We start from the raw sequence: 17,420 nt of genomic DNA on the forward strand, positions 1-17,420 counted from the left end.
ATTGTTCATTTTCTTAGATAAATTTTGCATAATGTTTTTGTTCCTATTCTTGAGTGTGAGTCACCATAAAAGATGCATTTGAAAACCCTTGCTTCACATTAGACCATTTTGTTCACCAAGCCAAATGATTGAGATCATGTGCCTATTTGTGAGAATTTACCTTGTGTGTGTGTGAATCAATGTGAGAGTTGGTTGAAAGAACTTGTTGGTTGATGAACATTACAACTTGTGAAGAGATAAAAGAGTCTTGATAGGCCTTGAGAAGCTAGAGTGTAATAAAAGTATTTGTTCATGCTATTTGCTATGTTTTTCTTTGGGATGTTAAGTTGAATGCTAGAAAGTGTTATTTTGGTTATAAGCTCCCAATTTTAAATATCTCCCTCTTGATTGTTTTTAAAGTTTACTTGTGGACAAGTAAATGACTAGTGTGAAATTATAGTATTGCACTAAAATGGTGTGATTTTTAGTGTTGGATTGAAGAAGGTTTTTGTATCAAAATCACACTAAAATAGTGTTTTGGAGTTGAGTTGGAGATGACCTAAAAACGATTTTTGAATATATTTTTTTTCTTCTGCAAGACAACAAGAATGTGGTTTGTAATATAGTAGAAATTTGCAAAAAAACATCCAAATTCTAAATTTATAGGCAACTTGTCCATATAACAATTAATTCATTTTTTTCCTCTTTTTAGTGATCAGCCTTTATGCATTGTAAATTTCGGAGGAGAATATATTTGTGTTCACATTTGGTCCGTGCACGTGATCGGATTTTTTCAAGAACATCCAAACACATAAAGAAGTCCATGACGTTGAATTACTTATTCTTACATTTTTGTTTTTGTTTTACTCATTCTTACATTGCATAGTGTGCTTAAAACAATTCTTTTCGGTGTTAAAATAAAAATCTTTATCTAAAAGAAAATTTCGGTTTTTATTTTCGGTCTTTATCTAATATGAATTCTTTTCGATTTTTTAAAAAAACTGCTTCTCAAGAGTCTTTGCATGTGTCCGTGACTTTGTCGGGCAACATGGTCCGACCGGTTGATGTCGACATTAACCTAATGGTTGTCTTTTTGTGAGAATTATTCAACTAAAATACTCTAAACGTGTTTATTTATATTTTATATTTTATATTTGGAAAAGCAAATATTTTGACTCCATACCATATAAACCATATAGTTTAAAAACTTAAAAATGCTATTTAATATTTATCATTTCAAATTCACAAATATGTCTTTGTCACTCAGAATAATAATGAGTGTCGTTGGGAAAGTTCAAAGGCTTTTGAAAGAAAATCATCAAAAAAGATTTGATTGTATTAGAGTAATATTTGATCCTATAATATTATTTGAGCATCTATATATACATGTGTTTTCACACTCATTGGCAATCACTTATTATCAAAGAAAAAGAAAAGCAAATCAAGTCTTCTTTATTTTCTTGTGATTTTGTCATATTTTTTTCTTTTTATAATTTGGTAATAATGGGGAACTGCATGGATAGATGTAGGGAAGGAGAAGTAGAAGAAGGGAAGACAGAAGTAAGAGAAAATGCAAAAGAGTCTTTCAGACTTGATGGTGACGAAGATGGTCACGGTGAAATGAAGGTGAAGATAGTGCTTACAAGACATGAATTGGATATGTTTTTGCTTCAGATGAATAAGAATGACGATGGGAACTTGATGATGACCAAAGATGTTATGGTAGAGCTAGAGAAGATGATCATAAAAGCATCATCATCGTTTTCATCATCACCATCGTGGGAACCGTCTTTAGAGAGCATCATGGAGTGCCCCGAAGTTCAAGAGATGGATAGATGAGAGGATGGTGATGCTACAGAAATGATCTATGATAATAGGGGTGACTAGCTAGTATATATTATCATGGGGATGTAAAGCATTGCGTTAAATACGGTGATCCGTAACATTTTTGTATCATTTAATATTTTAATAGGTACGTAGAAATATTTGTTTGTTTGTTAGACTATGGTCGGGGTCGATCTCGAACAAAATATAATCAGATCTTTTGATCTATCAAGAAAATATATGAATGCATTGGTTAAATCCTGACTGTTTAATTATTATACATTTTAATGATTATGATAAAGATCAAATATCGGGGGTTTAGCTAGCTCATATGGTTGAGCGAGCCACGATTCGAGAAGGGTATGGAGCTGAATGCGCATCTTACCAATCCTCATCTCCGCAACGTTTTATTTATTAAGCTTTATGGGAACAACAAACACAAAAGCTTAAAGGCTTCTTTCATGGAAGAAAAAATTATCCATGAAGAGATCAACGGTTTTTTCAATCATAAACAAACATTGATACATACAAGAAAACCATACTTTACTATGTACTTTGAAAAGTTTACTTAATTAGCTCATCCAGACGACGTTCCATGGCCATAGAGACAGCTTCAAGGAACGTAGCCTCGCTTGAAGCAGGTAACACCGAGTTATGAGCTTCTCTCACTATCTCTTCAATCGCAGAGTCTTTGTTGACCGTTTCTCTGCACATCATGCTTCCAATTTGATACGGCGTTAGGTTTCTCTCAACGCCTTTCTTAAGAAGCATCGTGGAGATACGCAGCGTGCGTGCGACAGCTTCAGGGACGTCCCAACCGTTGAGTTGCAAAAGCGCAATGTCTTGTTCAGCGTCTAGCGAGTTTATGTAGTCAAGAGTGTCTTCAGAAAACAGGACTTTTGCTTGCGGCCAGTAAAGCCACTCGAATGTGCAATCTTCAAACTGCAGAGACCCATTTCAATATAACTTTAGTTCCACTTTCTGATATATTGAATGCATTAATAAAGTCAACTTACATTCTCAGGCAAGCAGTAGCCCTGGTCAATTGGGATTAGAACGGTTTTGCCGTCTTCGCCTTTCCCGGTCAATATGTTTCCGGCATGCCGGTCAGCGTTTGCCATTCTGATGTCAAAGACGCTTATCTTATGCACTTCTTCCACGGGAAAAGCTCCAGGGCCAATGTCTTCGCAGCTTCCGTTGTTCTTCATGAACATTTGCAAAGAACCAACTTTGGCATCTTTTGTACAACAACTGTCGACTCCCTTTGGGTTATTATACACTTTGTGAAAGCTTCTGACCATAGCGGTTGGTGGCACACCAGCAAAACCCATAACTTCTTTGGATAAAGATCTGGGTCCGCTTTTAGGATGATCTAACAAGTAAGCTGCAACTTCTCTAATAGCCCCTTCTCCCACTCTAGTACCTCTCTTCAGTCCCTGACCGTCAGATGACAAAGGAAGCTGCTGAGGATTGTTGACAGCCATAGGTTCCTCGTCCATGGGCTTGAAAACAGACACGTAGCTCAGACCGGTAGAATCTTGCATCAAGTATGTCCCTCCCGTTCCCTCAGCTGTTCTCACAGGTGGATTACCGTTGTTTAACCCATCGACCGTGCGGTCAATCGTATCCTCGATAACCTGAGGTAATCTCACAGCGGGATTGAGAAGCAGAGGTTCTAACAAGAAGTCTTTCACCGTCTTCTTAAGCAGCAAGTGGATAACAGAGTTTCCATCTTTGCAAATCCCACCTAAGACTCTGTTATCATCAAGCTTCTCCCCTCTAAAGAAGATCTCTTGATCATCAACATCAAGAAACCCTTTATTACCTTCTTTGGAGATGCGTTTCTTGAGATACCCAACGTTCTTACGGAGATCCACATGAAAGTAAAAGACTTGACCGGAAGTGGTGATGAGAGAGACGAGGAGGGGGTCATAGAGCTTCTTAAGCAGCAAATGCAAGACACTACCACCGGTGACTCCATAGTCCTTGGCACGCGAGGCGTACCTGGCGAGCTCTCGACCACCGAAGACCAACTTCTGCCTTGTTATACGAAACCCATTACATATGGTCTGAATCCTAACTTTGACGTCGGAAATGGAATCAGAGTGGTGGATGAACAAATGCATGGTTGGTGTGACTAAAGCCTAATCAATTCATAATGATGATTCTCCTCTTCAACGCCAACAATCAAGATGGGAAAATGAAATTGAAAATCGATAATCAATCTCTTAACCACAACCTGTGGGCACTTAAACTACTCTTTCTCTTCTTCTTCTTCTTCTTCGGAGACAGGAAAGGGAAGCAGCTCTTACTTTTTTTTTTAAATAGACGCGCTCATTGGCCTTTTCCTGATTCCTTTTCGTAAATTAACGCCGTTAGTTTTTTACATTAACGACCGTCTGTTCCATATAAACGGAGTTGAATCTTTACCGTCATCAAACTGACAGAAGCTTTCTTTTGTCTCATCCATGCAATCAAAGCTTGCCACCTGTGATTATCTCGTAAGAAAAACTAAACAAGGGATAATTCTTTTATTCATTGGGGGGGACTAGACGAACCTAATTACTGGAATATTTAACTTTCCGTAAATTTGAACAGGTCGTAAACCGAGATTATTGCCGTTACACATGTATTGCGTCCTCTTTCCATTAAAAAATCTTTTCTCAAAAGCCTAAACTATATCATTGACATAGTTTAAAAAACATATACAGGTTCCTAGTATCATCTTTCTGTGTCTGTATCTCATCACAAGCTTCTTTTGATTGCTTTGACTTATTTAATACACTTAAAACAAAATATGTTAACGAAATTGTTACCACGATATATATATATATATATATATATATACTATCAGGATGACACATATTTTTTTTTATTAATTTAGTTTATAATATAACTTTTTAATAAAATTCAATAATGTGAATGTTTCTTCTGAGGTGAGGTGTACCTGAACGGAAGGTTGAAAAGAAAGTGTGTCAAGAGATGATAACATGAAACACTACAGATTTGACGTTTCTTTCCAAAAGATCCACTGACCAGTTCACAAATGATGCATATAACATTTTATTTTATTTGCCGTTCGTAAGAAAATGAACTCTTAATAAGCAGCTTAACTTTTTTAATCACATTAATTGCATCTAAAGAAAAGAGAGGCTATGTTATTTAAAAAAACACTATGTGAATTTGAGTTGTTGGAAACGTCCAAACATGGCCGGTGGCTTTGATCTGACGGTAAAATCACTATAAAAAAACACAAGTTTATCGAATAAATTTAACGAGAAAAAGTAATCCTCGTAAATTTACGTCGATTTTACGAAGAACTTACGAAGAAAAATAAAATCAACGTTATTTCCTCGTAAAATAACGACGAAATGATTTCGTCGTAAAGTCGATGTAATATCACGTGGTCTTTACGAGGAATTACGATTTTCTCGTAAACTCGACGTAAATGTAGCGTGTACTTTACGAGGAAATATTTTACATCTAACTAGCGAGGAAATTTTGAATCCACCAACTTTGTAGTTGTAACACGTTTTTTTTCGGGCACCTAACTAAATTTCGTCGTAAATTCGTAGGAAAATTACAACTACCAGATTCGAAAATTTCCTATAAATATGGACATTTGAACATCATTTTAAACACACCAACAAGAAAAAAAAAACGTGAAAAAAAAAAAAATATCGGGCTCCGGGAATATTTTTGAGTTGCGGAGGTGGATGTATATGCATAGAGATGCTAACGGGAGAGTGACGAAAGAATACCTTGCGGAGCTGGAGACATTTATGCATCAAGCAGATTCAACACCGCTCGCCCAAGAAAGTGGTAAGATGTTATGCCCTTGTCGGAAATGCAACAATTCAAAATTGGCAAATCGTGAAAATGTTTGGAAGCATTTAATAAATAGAGGTTTCACGCCAAATTACTATATCTGGTTTCAATATGGAGAAGGTTATAATTATGATCAGAATGAAGCTAGTAGTAGTAATAGCAATTTTTAGGGAAGAACCGGTTGATCATCATTTGCATAATGAACATAGTTACCATCAGGAAGAGCAGATGGTAGATTATGATAGGGTTCATGATATGGTAGCTGATGCATTCGTAGCTGCTGATGCATTCGTAGCTCATGATGAAGATGAAGAACCTAATATAGATGCAAAAAAGTTTTATGAAATGTTAAATGCGGCGAATCAGCCACTTTACAGTGGTTGTAGAGAAGGTCTCTCTAAATTGTTGTTGGCTGCTAGAATGATGAATATTAAAACTGATCACAATCTACCTGAAAGTTGCATGAATGAATGGACATACTTGTTTAAAGAGTATTTGACGGAAGACAATGTGTCTGCTGATTCTTATTATGAGATTCAGAAACTGGTTTATAGTCTTGAGTTGCCTCCGGAGATGATAGATGTTTGCATCGATAACTGCATGATCTACTGGGGAGATGATGAGAAGTTAGAAGAATGTAGATTCTGCAAGAAGCCACAATTCAAGCCGCAAGGACGGGGACGTAATAGGGTACCGTACCAAAGGATGTGGTACCTACCAATTACAGACAGATTGAAAAGATTGTACAAATCAGAGCAGACTGCTGGAAAGATGAGATGGCATGCCGAGCATACTCAGACAGATGGTGAGATGACTCATCCATCAGATACAAGAGCCTGGAAACATTTTAATAAAGTACATCCGGATTTCGCTAGCAATAGCCGGAATGTATATCTCGGATTATGCATAGATGGATTTAGTCCATTCGGAATGTCAAGGAGACAATAGTCATTGTGGCCAGTCTTTCTTACGCCATACAACCTGCCATCGGAGATGTGCATGCAACGGGAGTTGCTATTCTTAACCATATTAATACCTGGTCCGAACCATCCAAAAAGGTCTCTGGATGTTTTCCTACAACCACTGATAAAAGAGTTGAAGGATTTGTGGTCAACAGGGGCGAGGACGTATGACTGCTCAACGAAGACGAATTTTACGATGCGAGCGATGCTTTTGTGGACCATAAGTGACTTTCCTACCTATGGGATGTTGTCTGGATGGACTACACATGGGAGATTAGCTTGTCCATATTGTAATGGAAAGACAGATGCGTTTCAACTGAAGAATGGTAGGAAGATAAGTTGGTTTGATTGTCACCGTCGATTTCTTCCCATTGGTCATCCGTACCGAAGAAACAAGAATTTGTTTTGGCACAAAAGGGTTGTGAGAGACACTCCTCCTCCATATCTAACTGGAGAACAAATTGAAACGCAAATCGACTACTACGGAGCTAACGAAACAGTTCGTTGTGGTGGTAATTGGCATGTCCCTCGTAATATGCATGATTATTATGGTGTTCATCACAACTGGCACAAGAAGAGTATATTTTGGGAGTTGCCATATTGGAAGGATCTTCTTCTGCGCCACAACCTCGATGTGATGCATATAGAGAAGAATTTCTTTGAGAACATCATGAATACAATATTGAATATCCTAGGGAAGACAAAAGACAACATAAAATCTAGGTTGGGCTTGCCGTATATTTGCTCAAGAAGTGAGTTACATATAAAAAGCAATGGACAAGTTCCCGTTCCGATATTCAGATTGTCTTCAGAAAAAAAGTTGGTGTTGTTCAACTGGGTGGCATCAGAAGTGAAGTTCCCCAATGAGTATGTTTTAAATCTCTCTAGATGTGTTGAAAAGGGTAAAAAGTTTATGTAACGGCTACTTCCCTTTGCATTTGCGGAGCTACTTCCAACAAACGTACATGAAACACTTGCAGGTAGTATATTATAACACAGTATTTTATAATAGTTTAGTTTGCAATAATATATGACTAATATAATGTGTTTAATTATTTTTGGAATATACAAGGCATTGGAGCATTTTTCAGGGATCTGAGCACACACACTCTTAAAGAAGAAGTCGTGGAACAGCTTCAGCAGAACATTCCCATCTTATTGTGCAACTTGGAAAAGATATTGATGACATCCTTCTCATTGATCTGCATAATCATGACTACGAAGATCTTACCGACGATGCCACGGACGATGCTGTTATAGACGAGTTTAATGAAAATGATGATGTTTCTAGTGATGACGAGAATGTCGATGTATCCGATAGATGTATTTGTTTTTAATAAGATTGATTTTCAGACTTAATGCATGTGATTTGATGGATTTAATCATGAAAAACTATTTATATAATTTGACTTTGTGTAAGGTAATAGGAGTTTGTATTAGAAATAAGAGATTGAGATTATAAGTTAAGGAATTGTGGTTTTAGAATTTGGGGTTTGGAATGGAAAGAATAGATTGAGGTTAAAGGGAAGATGGGTTTGAGTTTCGGAATATATGAAGTATAAGATAAGGAAGATGGGGGTTTAGGGTTTCGGATTTTAGGGATTTAAACATAATCCTCATAATTTCCTCGTAAGTTAATGAGGAAATAACGACGAAAAGAATGCATGACTCATTAATTCCACGTAAGCACAATTCGTCGTAAAGACCTCGTAACCGGAAAACTCGGGTCTCGCTATTTCCTCGTAAATAAAAATACGGACCTCTATATTTCCTCGTAAATGAACGACCAATAAAAAAGAAGAGAAAAAAAGAAAGAGAAGAAAGATACTGGAATCATAGGAGGGAAAAGACAAGGCGAGACCTACGTAAGTCTAGCCTTGTCTCCGCCCACATGTGTTTCCGTATCTTTCTCCCCTTCTTTTTTTTCCAAATCCTTCTAATTTGAGAAGCAAACTGGTGAGTAATTATCTCTGATTTGAGAAGCAAATCGGTGAGATTATCTTTGATTTGAGAAGCAAACTGGTGTGTATTTATAGGAAATTTCGAAAGGTTTTACGACCAATTAGCTTCGGCTCCTTCCTCGTAAATAAAAAAGCAGGCCTCGCTAATTCCTCGTAAGTGAACGAGGACATTACGAGGAAACCTAACACGGGACTTGCGAGTTCCTCGTTAATTCCACGTAAGCACAATTCGTCGTAAAGACCTCATAATAGGAAAACGCGGGCCTCGCTAATCCCTCGTTAATCAACGAGGACGTTACGTGGAAATGAAACGCGGGCCTTGCTAATTCCTCGTAAAGAAAAACACGGACCTCGCTAGTTGCTCATAAATTTACGAGGAAATTACGATGATTACTTATTTCTTATATAAACACGTGAACTGTGCTCTCCCATTTCCTCTCCACTTCCTCTCTCTTTCGTAGCTATGGTATGTTCTCTCTCTATTTCTTCTCTAATTTGATTAGTTTAGGGTAGATTAGGTGGTTAGTGTAGGGAATTTAGATTGGTTTATTGATTTTTTGTTAATTAGTGTTGATTAGGTGGTTAATGTAGGGAATTTAGCTAGATTTATAGAATTTGTTAATTACTGTTGATGTTAATTTTAAAAATTAATTTTTTTTCCAGACGATTCGAAAGAACAGACTTACTCCCCATTACAGACAGATGTTCGGTGAGCCTGGTAGTCGTTTAGACCTGTCGTCTTCTTCAGCTCCCGGTTCTTCGGCTCCGGAGACTGTCCCCGAGACTAAGCCTTCTCAGAGAGTCTCTTGGTCACCTTCTTCTAGTGCACCATCGGTTCCTCCTGTGCCTCCTCTGACGATGCCTCCTCCGATGGCTCCTCCGATGCCCGTCGAGATTCATCCCGATTTGATGGTGCCTCCGAGTGCTCGTCACTCGCAGTGCACTGTCGAGGACATTCTCAGTCAGCCAGGCAGAGAAGGTTTACCAGTCATAGACCCCGACCGACCGGACGGAACTTTGTGGTATGTTACATTAATTTTTTTTTTTATTCGTTAAAAATTCTTTTATAACATTAATAAATAAATTGTACTTTAAATTTGTTTTTTCAGGTTTGGGGTTGACGGATGTCTTGCATCGGACGTAACCGACACGATGAAATGTTACTTCTCCATGGCACATCCGAACTAGAAAAAGACGCTGATCTACGTCAGAAAGACGTGGTTCAAAATTTTCGCTGTAAGTTACTATTAATTAATTATATATAATTTAATTTTTTCATGATTTATATATATATATTTTTTTAAACTAATTATTAATTTAATTTTTTTTACAGCAAAAATATCATTGGTCCATGAGGGTCAATGAGAGGGTGAGGAAAGCGCTTTACGCGAAGGCAAAAATTCGCTTGTTGGACACGATCTCCAACTGGAAGGGTGACTGGATCGTGAAGGGGTATGAGCGTGGCAAACCCGCTGAGCTCACCACGGATGTGTGGGATGGTCTCATCCGTTATTGGCGGGATCCTGAGTCCATTAGAATTGCCCAGTCTTGCTCTGCCTCCCGTAACACGGTAGATAAGCACGGCCACAGACCGATGCTTCACTCTACGGGCCAAAAACCCCACGCCGGTGTCTGTTTGGAAATGGTAATTAAATATTTTATTTAATTAATTTTTTAATATATATATGTATATTCTAACTTTCTTAAATGTTTTTTAGGCCAAAGAGACGAGACAACTCCCGTCTCTTATGCAACTTTATGAGAGGACCCACAAGAATAAGGCGGGCCAATTTCTAGATGGCAAGTCCGAGAAAATCTTCAACGACTTGGTTGCTCAGGTTGACGACCGCCAGACCCAGCTGATCCAGCAGTCCACCGACGGATTACCCGTCACCTTATCCACCTTGAAGTGGATAAGATTTACGAGGAGGTAAATTTTTAAAATTTTTAATTTTTTTTATTATTCATTTAATTTAACTTTAAATTTTTACTAACAATATTTATTTTTTGTTTTTAAGGTTGTCCCTAAGAAAAAGGGACGTACGTTGGGGATTGGTTCCGTCAACGATGCTCCGAGAGCGACATCGTCTTATTGTCAGACACGGGAGGATGAAGTCACTCAGCTGCGTAGAGAGTCCGCTCAGCTTCGTAATGAGTTGGACTCGACGTGATCTGTGTTCACAGCTCGTGTGGGTGGAGTCGAGGGCTTCTTGGACGTTATAGCGGCCACAAATCCGGAATGGGAGTCCTTGTTGAGGAACATGCGACGACAAAATCCCATTCCAGACGAGTCATCATCCGACACACATGCCGAGGCGGATGTAGAGAGGAGGAGTGATGAATTCTACCGGGCGATGAACGACTCTTAGTTTTTTTTTTCGGTTGTTGTTTTTATAAATTCAAAACTTATTGATATATAAAATATTTTCGTATTGATTTTGTTTTTAAATTTTAATTTTATTAATAAATTAAATAATTTTAATTATTTTTTAATTATATTGTTAAATTCTGTAAAATAATAAAACGAAGTGAATTTGTAGCTAATTTACGACTTATTTGCATGGAAGTGTACGAGGAAATGACGAGGAAGATTGAACGAGTACTTTACGAGGTATTATTGTCGAGGTATTTACGTTTACTTTACGAGAAAATACTTTCGAGATAAATACATTTAGTTTACGAGGAGCTATTTTCGAGGTATTTACGAGGAAATATAGCAACATTCTTACGTGGAATATTTAAGTTGTCTTTACGACGAGATATGGTACTTCGTCTTTACGATGAAACGTTTTCCTTGCTAAGTTACAACGAATTGTCGAGGAAATATGCGTTACGACGAACGAGTAACGACGAAACGTGTTTCCTCGCTAATTCCTCGTAAACCCTCTTTTACGACGAAATCACGAGGAATACCGCCGTCGTTAAACTTATGTTTTCTCGTAGTGAATCTATAATATAATATGAGCTGACGTATATTTAATATAAATGTCGATGATGGTCCATGAACACAAGAAAACAACTTGAAAAAATAGTGTAATTTACAATTCAAGCACAATGGGCCAAACGTACAACGATAACTTCAACACGGCTTGTGGGGCCGACGCTGCTCTATACTGGCTCCTCCTCCTATAGCCGTTGTTCACCCAGTTACCGTTACGTGTAATCAAAATTTGAAATGGGCTAATCTGTATGACAGACTGTATCGGTACAAGTAATTGTAACTTACGAATATGGGCGAATGTTTTACAACAACACTGCTCAGATTATGAGGGATAACCTCAGACTTATTCAAACATATCTCCTAAACTCACCATCCCCTCTTTTGGCTAAAGTAGAGTATGATGCACAGCAGAGACTAGAGATCCTTGCAAAGGCTGAACTCTCATTCCTCTATCAGCGCTCTAGAATCACTTGGTCAAGAGAAGGTGGTTGCAATTTCTTGTCATTTCCACCTGCTTATTAATGGGCATGATGGGATAGAGTAAACCAAGTTGCTTTGGTCTAGTGGTATGGGAGCTCCAGCTGGATTGTCCGCCCCTGGGTTCGAGCCTTGGCCACTGCGGAATTTACATGTGGGCTGCAGCACCCGAGACCGAAGACCGTTACACGGTGAGCCACATGGTGACGCCCTGGCAGCGTCCATGCTCACTTCGGTCTCTAGTCTGGACCACTTCGGTGGGGCCAGGATACTCGGTTAGCAAAAAAAAATAAAAAATGATGGGATAGAGTATGTTATTTCAAGATACAAGTCATAAATACTGTCCAAATTACTTTTTGAATCTTATAGGTGAAAATCTATCAGCTTCTTTATTTGAGCATGAAGACATCTGATTTGTTGGATTTCAAATGTTCAAAGATTTTCTTCAAAAAGATTTCTCGCCTGAAGATATCAAAGCAGATTTTCTTCAATAGTTATCCCCTAATATTTAGGACTAGAGTCTATTTCTAGTGTTATATAAATACTCAAGTCGATTGAATGAATAAACACATCATAAACAGTTTGACATGGTATAAACACACATTCACAATCATTTTTTATGCCGATGATATTATTGGCTGAAAATGTGTTGCTATCAACTGAATTGGTACAATAATATAATCACACAAACATACACCAAGAGCAATGCTAAAGGTGGACCTCCGCAAAGCATTTGATAGTGTAAGGTGGGACTTCGTCTTAGGCAGGAGGACCCCTTATCTCCATATCTGTTTGTGCTGGTTATGAAGGTCTTCTCCTAGATTCTATGCACTCGTTAACATCTACCTCATGTTTGCTATTGGTGTTCTTTGATGGTACTTCATTGAATTAGTGAGACTCTTGACGACTTCACTTCGTGGTCGAGGCTTAATATTATTATTAACCAAAAGAAAAATGACTTTTCTTTGCGGGACTGAACTGAACCAACAAGAAACATATGACATCAGATGTTATGATTTCCCAGCTGGTTCTTTCCCCATTCATTATCTTGGGCTGCCTCTTATGCACCCACAGTTGAGGATCTCTAAATATTCTCTTCTACTAGACAAAATCTCAAAGCGCTTTCAGATTTGGTCAGCTCGTTCCTTGTCTTTTGCTTGGTGCCTCCAGTTAGTATCCTATGTTATCTCATGCACTGATGTTTTGAATCACTACATTCATCCTACCAAAAGGATGCATAAAAAGATTTGAGGCTCTCTGTCATCGCTTTCTCTGGCCAGGTAAAGCTGAGGGCTGGGTTTTCACAAAAGTCTATTGGGACAAAGTTTGCTTGCCAAAAACATAGGATGGATAGGGGTTAAGGCATTTCTCTACATGGAACCTCACCATGTGTTTACGACATATCAGGTTGTTGTTTTCGGAAAGTGGGTCTCTATGGGTGACATGGCACCGTCATTACCATCTTCAGACTTCCTGCTTCTGGGCAGCTTACTATTCATACTCAAAACTTTTTGCATTGGAAATCATTGTTCAACCTTAAGACCATTGGCAGCGAGGTTCATCAAGTGTCATGTGGGAAATGGTCAGTTGGCAAAATTCTAGTGTCACATTTGGACACCACTTGGCCAGCTGATAAATGTTCTCGGATAGACTTGACCGAGACGCCTCCGCATTCCCTTCAATGCTTCTGTTGCAACAGCAACAAATAGTGTCAGTTGGATCACGTCCTCCCCTAGATCTGATCAAGAGGCTGCTCTCCACGGGTACTTCACTACGTTACCATTCCCTAGTGCTACTCTCCCGAAAGATTGTTACGCTTTGAACACAAATAGTTGATCTTTTTAACTTTTCCTCGTTTAATACATGGGATGTCTTGAGGGAAATAGAAGATGTTAAAACTTTGATGGATGCAATTTGGTATAAAGGAAACACTTATAAGCATGCTTTCACCATATGGGCTGTTAATCTTGATAGATTGCCTAAAAGATCATGTTTAGTCTCGTGGAGTATACAAATACCATCAATGGAAGCTGGAAAATGTTTAGAGTCAGGTTAATGTTCCAGCTCATTTGATTGCGAAAAGTGTAATACTTCATTTGTTTCATAATAATTGTTATTCTAGCTTTTTTTCTTGTTAAACAAAAAATGTCACTTTACTATTTCAATGCAAATTATACTTGCTTTTAGTTGAAAATTAATTGCAAACTGCATTGGTTTTATAAATAATTTTATTTATCTTAAATACTATTGGTCAGAAAGACGTAATTAATAACAACTTATATATATTTCTGCTATTTTTTTAGTTTGTGTGAAAAATGTAGACACTTATTTAGAAACGGACGAAGTATTTAAGTTTTTCTCTCAATTATATGTAGCTCGTAGCTTTCCTCGATGGTTCTCTTCTTTTTTTGGTTAAGGAGATTGGTCTTCGATTGTGGTTGATTCTTTTGTTTCACTGATGTATTGGTTGAATGGTTGGTTACATGGTTGAATGAATATAATTTCAGTGGTAAAGAAAAGTAATTAAAAAAAAAAAGAACGCCAATCATTTTGAGCCTTGTATCAAGTATTACCGGACCGGTTTATATATAATTAATACAAAAGAAGGATTAAAAAAAAAGAAAAAGACAAAAATAGCAATAAATCAAGTTTTTGTTTCCAAACTAGCACTCAAGGTCAAAAGTCACAAAAATAGCATTTAATGTTTTATCAAAAGTCACAAACTTAAGGTTTAGAGTTAAAAGGTGGGGTTTAGGATTTAGGGTTTAGGGTTTAGAGTTTAGGGTTTAGGGTTTAGAGTTTAGGGTTTAGGGTTTAGGGTTTAGCGTTTAGGGTTTAGGGTTTAGAGTTTAGGGTTTATGGTTTAGAGTTGAGAAATGAGGTTTTGGGGATAAGATTTCAAATTTTGAAAAATAAAAAAATTAAAATTTTCAAAGGATAAACTTAGAAATGTGCTATTTTGGTCATTTTAGTTTTTGAGTGCTATTTTGTGATATAAACTTAAAAATGTGCTATTTTGGAGATTTACCCATAAAAAAAGCCCTCGAGGTAATAAAATCGGGAAAAACGCTGGCACGTTCGTTGTTCATGAGGTTTCTTTCTACTTTTAGTCGTCTACTTCGGAGTCAAGAACGAAACTTGGGAATGCTAAAGTCACTTCCCTGCAATTCATTAAATGACGACGATAATAAATTAGTTACGAGCATTTCCACATTAAAACGAATCATTGTTAAACGTTAATGTTTTCAAGAGACTTTGGTATATATTACTTGAGGTAGGGTAAAGTCATGTTTTTGAGGATTGAAGGATTCTTTGCGACGAGCTCTTTCCACTCTTCTTCATCAATTTTGCCATCTTTGTTCGTATCAACCTCAATCATTGTCTGTGTTATTAATCCAACAAACCCCAAATAAATCACTCAACAACAGATATACAAGTTTTTTTTTTAAAAAGAAACCCAATAGATCATTCGATGATATATGGCATATGTAAACAGAACCTGTTCGACGATGGCTTCAATGGATTCTTCCGATAGTCCTAAGTCTGTTTCGCTAAGTAGTGCGCCCACCATTTTCTTCAACTATATACAGCAAAACATAACACATTAAGATGTCTTCCAATCTTTTTTCTTTACGTGTAAGGATTTCATCATTCTACGCAACATATATTTATTTATTTTCTTAATTTACGAGTAGAGAGATCACTCTATTAGTACCTCATGGCGCTGGATGAAGCCGGTTCCATCAAGGTCATAAAGCTTGAACATAACTGCCATTTATAGTGGTTTGCTGAATCTCTTAAATACGAACACAACTCGTAATATTCATGATACGAACTAATGCGTAAAGACACGTACATGAGGACTTTTCATGTTCCGGAGTGTGTGGATGGAAGATGCTTAGTGAACGAACGAATTCACCAAACTCAATCACACCGTTTCGTTTCCTATCAAACATATAAAACACCTGCAAAAAAATTTTGATCATTTTCTTGGGGTATCGTTAAACCAAAAACACTCATTTTGGTACGGTAAAACCAAACATATATGTACTACTAGTTAATGAGTGTGGTATCATGGAAATGGAAGTACGTACTCTGTCGGCAAATAGATTTTGCATACTGCTGTTTCTGAACAAAGCCAGAAGAAACTCTTCCTGCTTATAATTAAACAAGGTCATATCATATAATAGATGCATATTAACTTCCAAAATTAATTGATGCGATTTTGATATTAAATGTTTGATCCTTTTTCTTACACTTTTTCATGAAAAAATCCCACTCAATAAATAAATGTTACCTTGTGGATAAGACCATCGTTGATAATGGATGTACTTAGCTTCTTGAATAAATTGTGTAAAGCTTCTATCTCATTCACCGTAACTGCATAAAATGCATATTTTTTCTTAAAAATATTACCGCTTATACTCGTTATAAGCGGTATGTCGTCTAGTGAAACTTCTTCTTCTTAGTTATCAATTTTATTTATTCAATTTAGGAGTTGTGAGTTTTTTTTCTTTCACTTACATGGAGTTTCAGATGCAAGAACCTGAGGGTCCTCATATCCGCGAGGATGCTTTGTTCGCTTCAAGGAAAAGCGTTTCACGAATGCCAACATTTTTCTAGAATTCGACCAATTTTTGATTAAATTTTACTAATTAACATCGATGCACCAACAACTAGAATAAATGGTAAGATAAAATAACATGGGACTAACCCTTTCTCAAAAAATATTAATAATAATATGGTATTGCTAAAGTAACAAAAGAAAGAAAAAAACTTAAGGTATCCAAATTTTAGTTTCTATCAGTGATCAGTGATTTGTCGGATTATATATCATGATAAACAACAAAAACATAAATGAAAGCAGAGACGAATGAATCTGGCTTTGAATCTGACCATTTTATGATTAGAAGTTAAATCAGGACAGCAAATCAAGAACATGAAACAGACTTGAAACCCTTTTTTTTTTGTCAACGGACTTGAAACTAAAAGTAGTCAAACCTATCAAACTTTTGAGGGTTTTCACCAAAATGCCTTAATTTACTTTTGATATGACCACGTAGGACTCCAAGATCCAAAGGAAACCAAAAAGTACAAAGAAAAAAGACAGGCCTACAGAATCAAATCTATTTGTCAGGACAATCAAACGAAAATTTCAAACAATCAAACGAAAATTTCAAAATCATATCGTACAGATCTATGTGTTATTTAACAAAAAGACCTGAAATAATCACAAGAGATATTCGATGTTTGTCAATAGAAGTCATGATACCTCTGGATGATCTTGTCTTCAGTTCCTATTGGTTGGATTTAGATTTGCTGTTCTTCAAATTTTGGAGTTTGAGAAGACTTTCTGTTTTTTTTTTTTGGTATGATACAATGACGGTGGAGTGCTTTTGTGATTGGTGGGGAAAAATAAGGTTTATTCTGTAGGTAAGATTGATTGTT

At 37.0% G+C, this 17,420-nt stretch overlaps 3 protein-coding genes across 3 annotated transcripts; 1 reads left to right on the plus strand and 2 right to left on the minus strand.

The window, feature by feature from the left end:
* Positions 1-1,239: 1,239 nt before the first annotated feature.
* LOC125574980 lies at positions 1,240-2,042 on the plus strand. The gene has a single exon (XM_048769983.1). It carries the CDS (start codon positions 1,366-1,368, stop codon positions 1,816-1,818), a length of 453 nt encoding a protein of 150 aa, XP_048625940.1. The 5' UTR covers positions 1,240-1,365; the 3' UTR covers positions 1,819-2,042.
* A 204-nt stretch (positions 2,043-2,246) lies between these two features.
* LOC125593404 (phosphatidylinositol 4-kinase gamma 2-like) lies at positions 2,247-4,134 on the minus strand. Its single transcript, XM_048769982.1, has 2 exons — positions 2,820-4,134; positions 2,247-2,745 (listed from the first exon to the last, which is right to left on the minus strand). The coding sequence occupies exons 1-2, from the start codon at positions 3,927-3,929 to the stop codon at positions 2,368-2,370; spliced, it is 1,488 nt and encodes a 495-aa protein (XP_048625939.1). The 5' UTR covers positions 3,930-4,134; the 3' UTR covers positions 2,247-2,367.
* A 10,345-nt stretch (positions 4,135-14,479) lies between these two features.
* On the minus strand, positions 14,480-17,399 carry LOC125593405 (calcineurin B-like protein 8). Its single transcript, XM_048769984.1, has 9 exons — positions 17,245-17,399; positions 16,497-16,591; positions 16,270-16,352; positions 16,067-16,126; positions 15,829-15,937; positions 15,688-15,740; positions 15,472-15,552; positions 15,242-15,354; positions 14,480-15,133 (listed from the first exon to the last, which is right to left on the minus strand). Exons 2-9 carry the CDS (start codon positions 16,585-16,587, stop codon positions 15,079-15,081), a joined length of 645 nt encoding a protein of 214 aa, XP_048625941.1. The 5' UTR covers positions 16,588-16,591; positions 17,245-17,399; the 3' UTR covers positions 14,480-15,078.
* Positions 17,400-17,420: the final 21 nt, after the last annotated feature.

The sequence above is a fragment of the Brassica napus genome, chromosome C9 (assembly GCF_020379485.1).
Source record: "Brassica napus cultivar Da-Ae chromosome C9, Da-Ae, whole genome shotgun sequence".
NCBI classification, from domain to species: Eukaryota; Viridiplantae; Streptophyta; class Magnoliopsida; order Brassicales; family Brassicaceae; genus Brassica; species Brassica napus.